We start from the raw sequence: 8,311 nt of genomic DNA, 5'->3' as shown, positions 1-8,311 counted from the left end.
ACCTCCACTCCTCTACTCCTCTCCCTGTGGAAGATGAAAGACACATTTTTGCTCTTCTAGCTCCTTGAGCTAAGGGTGCCCCGTGACCTAGTTTCATTTCAAGGATCTGAGGTGACTAACGCTGGGGCTTCTGGTTGGGCTTTTGCTTTTCAGATAAAAGGAAAACTTGTTATACTGACCTTATTCTTTTTAGATTATTTATTAATTTTTTTTAACATTTATTCATTTTTGAGAGACAGAGAGCATGAGTGGGGGAGGGGCAGAGAGAGAGGGCAACACAGAATCCGAAGCAGGCTCCAGACTCTGAGGTGTCAGCACAGAGCCCGACGAGGGGCTCGAACTCACTGACCCACTCCCTGACCCCAAGATCATTACCTGAGTCGAAGCTGGACGCTTAACAGACTGACCACCCAGGTGCCCCTTTCCTTTTTTAAATGGAAAAAGAGCTCTGACATGAACACCCAAAGAATGCTTCAAGAAGAAAATCCAAAGATTTTTTTTTTTTGCACCTAAATGTATTTATTTATGTGTGACTGTGAGATTACTGCAGTTTCTTCGAATACAAGGAATAATTTCTACATTTTCATGACCATTGTTTTGAGTCTGATGTCTTATTTCTCTTTAGGCTTCCTTATTTACTTGAGGTAGACAGATTCTGTGCCAAGAACACACAAGTCATTCCAGTCAGAGTAAACGATCTCTTGACAGTAACTGATGGAGTCGGGGTGTGAAGGGCTACCGCTCAGGAAAGCGGAGAACTTTATACTCCGTAAGTGAGATCAGGTGATAGTCTCGGAAAATTTGGTTTTTCATAAAAACTTCCATCTAAAGTATCTTCTGGGATTCCCAATTTCTCCTCTGATATATCCGCATAGTCGTATCCTCGTTTCCGTGCTTGCTCAAATGGGAAACCTAGAGAGAAATGACAAATGTTTAGAAAGGCGTCACATGTAAGGTGTCGACTCATTCAATATGCTACTCACTATATGCCACGTAAGGTCCTTTTCCCATTCCTTCCTACCCTGCTTCAAGCAGGCACTTTCCTATCCTACTACTTAACTGAAACCATACGTGTCTCAAGTTTCTCGGTTCATCCTACTTTTCACTACCATAGTGGTCCATGGTCTACAAAAGCTTCTGCAGGACCTGGATTTGAGGTTTGATCCACTTCTAAGTAGCTGTGTAATTTGGGGCAAGTTACTTAGCCTCTCAATGTCCTCATCTGTAAAACGGGGATAACAGTAGCACATACGTACCTCATAATCGTGAGAGTTAAGTGCGATGGTGCATGTCAAAAAACTAGCATTTAGTTAGTTTGACATTTAGCTAGTGCTCCATGATTATCAGCTCACGGTTCCAGAGAAAAGGTTCCAAACCTTCTCGTGATTTGATTTCCTCGTGCTTCTTGGAGTAATGACGCACATTCTCTCTTCTCCCACGCCACCAACCACAACGCGTCATCTTCCACTGACTTCGCTCACAGTGCAAATCTCCACCACTCGATTCTATGCCCCTTCCAATGACCATGCTATCACTTTCCTTCTCTTCACAGTAATCTCTTTTAACTCAGTATTTATATTCTCTGCTTCGGTTTTTATACTTGTCATTCCTTCATAGTCTTTCCTCTGCCATTGAGGACCTACTACTTGCTACATATTGGGGATTTAGTATCAAAGAGACAAATCCCTGCGGTCAAGTCAGGGTAGTTACCTACAGCTGTTTTCTAGAAGGCCATCAACTCCATGAAAGCCCTCGAGTGGAAACCTCAGAGCATTTCTGAGGAACAGGCGAGAGGCTGGTGATGCAGGTTTGGGAGTGAGGGGGGGCCAGCAGGGCGTAAGAGTGGAAGGGTGGCCAGAGGCGGAGCCAGAAGGCCATGATGATGGCAGGGTTTTATTTCAAATGCAGTGGAAAATTAGGAGAAGCTGCAGAAGGTCCTCATCGTTAGACAGCGTGGTTTCTGAAGCTAGCCTGCCTCAGTTCAAATCCCAGCCATCCCAGGAACTGACTGGGTGACCTTGAGCAAGTAACCCGGTATCTCTTTGCTCATCTGTAACAGGAACCTCGTCTCACTGAGTTGTTCTGAAAATTAATCGAGTTAATCTTATAAAGCGCTTTCAGACAGCACTTCACACAGTAATTGAAAGAGAAGATTTTGTTAAACAAATGCTTTAACTGGACTGATTTAAATCTGTAAAAGATCATTACCTATTGTGAGGGGAGCACCCTGGCTGCTTACCAGTTTGGAGGCTGTTGGGAGAAGCCTGAAGTGGATGAAGGACGCTTGGACCTTGGGGGTGGCTCTGGCTCGGAAATAAGTGGGTAGGTTAAGGCGAATGACAGCTGACGCTTAGGGAGTACGTGTTACATGCGAGGCGCTATTCTAAGCTCTTCACATGTATTATCTCTTATTACCTCACAACGACCTAAGAGCTGCCACTGTTATTCTCATTTTAGAGATGGGGAAACCGAGCTGGTAACTTCCCCAGGATCACGCAGCCAGTACACTGTAGGGCCAGAAATCAAAGCCAGGCAGCCTGAATCAACACCCCACCAGTGTAACCTCTCCGCTGTACTGCCTCTCACTGGCGCTCGCAGGACAGAACCCGGACCCCCAGAATGTACAACAACCGCAGTTAGGCATTAGCTATGTTAGGACTAGTGATATTTCTAGGACATGAGACTATGCCTCCTCAACACACTATCCGCGGCAGCACAGTGGCGGCATAGAGCCTCAAGAACACTCCTAACATTTTGAGGCGTTTATTTCGCCAAATGAAGCTTGCTCATTAAAAATAATTATGGAAACCATGAGAGAAGCAACTTTTTAAGGGGAGGATTCATTTCTTTAAACCATTTTTCCAACCTAAATAAAACAAAATTTTCTTCTATTCCCAAATAACAATCTTACACATAAAGGTACAAATGACTTGGCAAATTCATTGGTGTCTCTGCACAGTGTAGGGTGCTGAAATGCTAGGTGCTTCGAAGCATGTCCGTGTGTGGAATGTATCATTTTCTTCATAAGAATTTCCCATAAAGTATTACTAAAAATCACCTACTTTTTAAAAAATTTATATTCAAGTTAGTTAACATCCAGTGTAGTCTTGGCTTCAGGAGCAGAAACTGGTGATTCACCTCTTACATATGACACCCGGTGCTCATCCCGAAAAGTGCCCTCCTCGACGTCCATCACCCATCTGGCCCATCCCCCAGCCACCTCCCCTCCAGCAACCCTCAAAATCACCTACTTTTGAAGTTAGCTGAAGAGTTGCTTGTAGCAATTTCCTTCCAGTTGGCAATATACCTAAGCACATTATATGGGCATTCATTAAACTGAATCAACGTATTAGTAATCAACTGATCCATTAGTACGTGTTAGACTACTTCTAAAATTCCACTTTCTCTATGAAATCTTGAACTGATGCCGACTAATTCACAGGTGCAAATGTCTAATTCTCATGACTTTTCCATGTCCAACTAACTCTCATGTATCTAAAGTAACCCCTAGAACAAGGAATTGGAGGAGGAATAAAAATGGTGCCTACCATCTACCATATTCGTGCCCTCTGAGCTCCGTCCAGCACACCTCTTCTTATTTTATCCTGTTTCCTTCTTGCAAGACCATGTCCTCAGTTGAGGGCATACTAAGATCTTAACTTCTAAATTAAAAGTACAAACAGAAAATTCTCTGGGAGGGAAAAAGCCAGGGGAAAACAACAACAACAACAACCCAACAAACCTTCTCCTTGGCTCTGGATTGCCAGACTTAACGGTTTCCAGCATGTCAACGGAAATGAAAAGTGTGTGCTTTATGATCTTACTGGGACAACAATGCTACCTTTGTCGTGTCCAGTAAATATGAGCAATGACACTTAAATCAAGCACAACTTCAGGGCTGCCACGTCTGCTCCCTAAACAGGTAGACAAGGCAGCCCAGGAAGAGGTAGAACAGGAAGGGATAAGGCTACCTGATGAGCTACAAAGAGGAGGTGAAGATGCCTTTCAGGAGGCAGGTTTCCTGAGACTTACCCTATTTCATCATTTCCCAAGCCTCCTTGAAATCACGTAAGGAGGTGGTTGCACCCAAGAAATCAAGTAAGGAGTTGGTACCAAAAGGTGCTGAAAAGGGACCTCGTAGAGCAAAAATCAGAATTCTGAGTCATATAATTCAGAAAACTCTGTGATTTTTCAAGTATTTATATATTCCATGTGAATTTTTAGTTCTGCTGTTTCTGAAGTTTTGTTGTTGTTGTTATAGGAAGGTATATATTATCCAAGAGTATTTAATTAAAATAAAGTATCGTGTCTAACTTGTCTCCTTCCTGTTACTGGTACCTTTGCTCCAAGAACTTTATAGCCTTAAATGGGTGCTCCTGGGTTACTGTCACATGAAAAAGGTGCAACAAAACAGAAGGCAGTGGAAACTCCCTCCAGGATGTCTTGGTAGACAATTCAATCTGGCTTGACCTTAAATTCAGGCAAATTCAGGGTGCTTGGGAGGCTCTGTCAGCTGAGCGTGCGTTTCTTGGTTTTGGCTCAGGTCATGATCTCAGTTTCGTGACGTCAAGCCCTGTGTCTGGCTCTTTGCTGGTGGTGCAGAGCCCGCTTGGGATTCATTCATTCATTCATTCCCTCTCTCTCTCTCTCTCTCTCTCTCTCTTCCCCCTCTCCCCCGCTCTTGCTGTCTCTGTTTCTTTCAAAATAAATAAATAAACTTAAAAAAAACTTTAGGCCAATTCCGTCCTCAGTGGTTGCTCGGATAGGAGCGCTATCAGGCGTTGGTCAATCATCCTCCTTCCTTGGGTTCATATACTGAAAGTTCTCATTCCACTTTCAAGGAACCAAGATAAAGGACCTTCAATCAATTTATTCTATGACCTAACAGTCTGGGGCACAAACATATCTCATCTTTAAGCTGATCGATAACCCTGTTCTACCTGCGATTAGGACATGAATTTATTTAATTGATAAAAATTGATAAAAATTTTTTTCTCATCATGAACATCATGAACATACCAGCTGTAACTGATAAGAAATCTAAGTTTTACAAACAGAAGCAATCTAATGAGAGCATTACCATGCTGTGTATATCATAGAGCTCATCTGTCTTTCCCACGAAGGTATTTTTGGAACTTTTTTTTTTTTACAGAATAAAGTGTAAGTCTACACTTAACATCTTAATGGCCCAGGAAAAGTCCCTGGCTAGAAAGGCCACATAACTACATGTCTTAGATATCAAAGGAGCAGCTCCAGACATGGAGACTACCCATAACACACATGGGCAAAGAGCTCTCACCAACAGGATTCACAGAATATCAGGAGACAAAGCTAGTCCAGCAGCTGACCACGTAACAGGTTATGTCAAAATTCACTTGCAGTTTTGAAAAATAGGAAGACCCTGGAAGAGGAACATCCATCTTGATAGAGAAGATGACCCTGAAGTCCAGCGGGATAAACGCTGGCAACAGTCACCGTGGCCATCCTGTGGGTGAGTCGGTGACACTAACACAAGGACTGTTTTACATTCTAAGTGCCTGCAGCAACATATCTGTGGATACCGCAGAAGGACAACAGTACTCATCAGTGTACTTGAGTTCAAGAGTTAAGTTGACTCTGCCTATTCTTTAAAGTACATAATAACAGGGGCGCCTGGGTGGCTCAGTCGGTTGGGCGGCCGACTTCGGCTCAGGTCATGATCTCATGGTCCGTGAGTTCAAGCCCCGCGTGGGGCTCTGGGCTGACGGCTCAGAGCCTGGAGCCTGCTTCGGATTCTGTGTCTCCCTCTCTCTCTGACCCTCCCCCCGTGCATGCTCTGTCTCTCTCTGTCTCAAAAATAAATAAAAACGTTAAAAAAAAATACTTTAAAAAAAAATAAATAAAGTACATAATAACAATATTGTACTGAGTTGGTACTGTTATAATGTGCATCATAAGACGCACACGACGGTTCCCAGTGGAGGGTCCATCTGTCATACCAGGGGCTGGCACACAAGCCTTTTGGGAAGAGATTGGCTTGTACCATTCAACATCAATGTTCAACACATTGATGTCATTCTAATGATCTGACTATTGAAAACTGTCCACAGATTTCAGTGGTTACAAATTTTCCTGAAGGGAAATGTCAGACTCTGAAATTCTCAACAAACAAGGTGTCATTAAGACAGCTACGAACATCTAACCGACTACAAAGATCTAACAAAGAGAAGACTGTGAAGACCATGAATATGCTGTGGAAAAGGTACTTACACCTGACATCTGCCATTAGTAGCGGAAGGTCTTTGCAAGTTTGGTCTTGCCTGAGATAATCAGTAGCTTGAGCTCAGTAATGTTAATGAAATATTCCCAAATTATCATGCTGGATTCCTGGGAAACTTTTGTTGTCCAGGGCTCAATAGGAAAAGTTAGAATACTGTAGCACAGCACTAAAGAAAGCCATCAAACCATACAAAAGAAAGCAAGAGAACAAGAAAGGAACAGAAAAGAACTACAAAAACGAGCAGAAAAAAATTAACAAAACGCAATAAGCGTTTACCTATGAACAAGTACTTTAAATGAAAACTGACTAAACATTCCAATCAAAAGACAAAGGGTGAGGAAATGGATTAAAACACAAGACCTATATGCTGCCTGTAAGAAATCACTTCAAACTAAAGACACATATAGACTGAAAGTGAAGGTATGGAATAATGCAAATGGAAGCAGAAAAAAAGCCAGGGTAGCAATATTTATATCAGACAAGATAGACTTTAAAACAAAGAAGCAAGGGACAAAGAATGGCATTACACAATGATGAAGGGATCAATCCAACAAGATGATATAACCATTGTAAATATCTCTGCACCCAACACAGAGGCACCGAGCAAATGTTAACAGATATGAAGGGAGAAACAGACAATTATATAATAATACTAGGGGATTTTAACACCACATCTATGTCAATGGACAGACTGCCCACACAGAAAATCAATAAGAATACAGTGGCTCTGAACGACGTCTTAGACCAGATGAAGCTAACAGATGTCTAGAGAAAATTCCATCCAAATGCAGAATATGTATTCTTTTCAAGTGCATGCACAAAGGACATTCTCCAAGACAGATCAAGTGTTAGACCACAAAGCCAGGCCAGAAAACAAGTGTCAATAAATTTACAAAGACTGAAATCACATCAAGAATCTTTTCTGACCACAACAGTATGAAACTAGAAATCAGTTAAAAAAAGAAAAAAACTGAAAAAAAAATCACAAACACATGGAAGCTAAACGACATACTACTAAATAGCCAATGGGTCAACCAAGAAATCAGAGAGGAAATAAGAAATACACGGAAACAAATGAAAATGAAAGCACAACAGTCCAAAATCAGTGGGATGCAGCAAAGGCCGTTCTAAGAGGGAAGTTTATAGTAATGCAGGCCTAACTCAAGAGACAAGAAAAACCTCAAACAAGCTAGCTTACACCTAAGGAACCAAAAAAAAAAAAAAAAAAAAAAGAACAAACTAAGCCCAAAGCTAGTAAGAGGAAAAAATAATAAAGATTAGAGAGGAAATAAATAACATAGATACTAAAAGAAAAATAGAAAGGATCAATGGAACCAAGAGGTAGTTCTCTGAAAAGATCAACAAAACTGATACACCTTTAGACTCATCAAGAAAAAAAGAGAATAAAATCAGAAATGAAGGAGAAATTACAGCAGATGCCCAAAATACAGAAGATTATAAGAGAATGTTATGTAAAATTATATGCCAACAAATTGGACAATGTGGAAGAAATGGATACATTCCTAGAAACATACAATGTTCTAAAAGTGAATGAGGAAGAAATAGAAAAATTTGAACACGTCAATTACTAGTAATGAAAATGAATCAGTAATCAAAAACCTCTCAACAAACAAAAGTCCATGACTATATGGCTTCATATGTGAATTCTCCCAAACATTAAAATTTTTTTTAATGCTTATTTATTTTTGGAGAGAGAGAGAGACAGAGTGAGAGCAGGGTAGGGGCAGAGACAGAGGGAGACACAGAATTTGAAGCAGGCTTCAGGCTCTGAGCTGTCAGCACAGAGCCAGACACAGGGCTTGAACCCACAAACCTGAGATCATGACCTGAGCTGAAGTTGCATGCTCAACCGACTGAGCCACCCAGGTGCCCCTACCAAACATTTAAAGAAAAGTTAATACCTATTCTTCTCAAATGTTCCAAAAAATAGAAGAGAAAGGAAAACTTCCAAATTCATTCTGTGAGGCCAGTATCACCCTGATACCAGAACCAGTCAGACATGACAGAAACACAAAACCAAACGAAACTATG

The 8,311-nt window shown here is 41.4% G+C and overlaps 1 protein-coding gene across 8 annotated transcripts in view; it reads right to left on the bottom strand.

Annotated features, from left to right (window-relative positions):
* Positions 1–254: 254 nt before the first annotated feature.
* CD1H11orf65 (chromosome D1 C11orf65 homolog) overlaps positions 255–8,311 on the bottom strand; it is a 60,424-nt gene continuing 52,367 nt past the window's right edge. For 3 of the 8 annotated variants that reach the window (XM_049614033.1, XM_049614023.1, XM_049614043.1), the window contains 2 exons: positions 3,252–3,307; positions 262–912 (listed from right to left, as the gene is read on the bottom strand). In XM_049614033.1, the coding sequence (XP_049469990.1) occupies positions 761–912; positions 3,252–3,307 (208 nt within the window). In that variant the 3' untranslated portion in view covers positions 262–760. Of the gene's footprint in view, positions 913–3,251; positions 3,308–8,311 lie in introns of all 8 variants that reach the window. The other 5 variants (XM_049613992.1, XM_049613998.1, XM_049614038.1 and 2 more) reach the window with 3 other exon arrangements.

This window comes from Panthera uncia, chromosome D1 (genome assembly GCF_023721935.1).
Source record: "Panthera uncia isolate 11264 chromosome D1, Puncia_PCG_1.0, whole genome shotgun sequence".
NCBI lineage: Eukaryota > Metazoa > Chordata > Mammalia > Carnivora > Felidae > Panthera > Panthera uncia.
The sequence above is the reverse complement of the archived record's forward strand: the minus strand, read 5'-3'. Positions and strand labels throughout refer to the sequence as shown.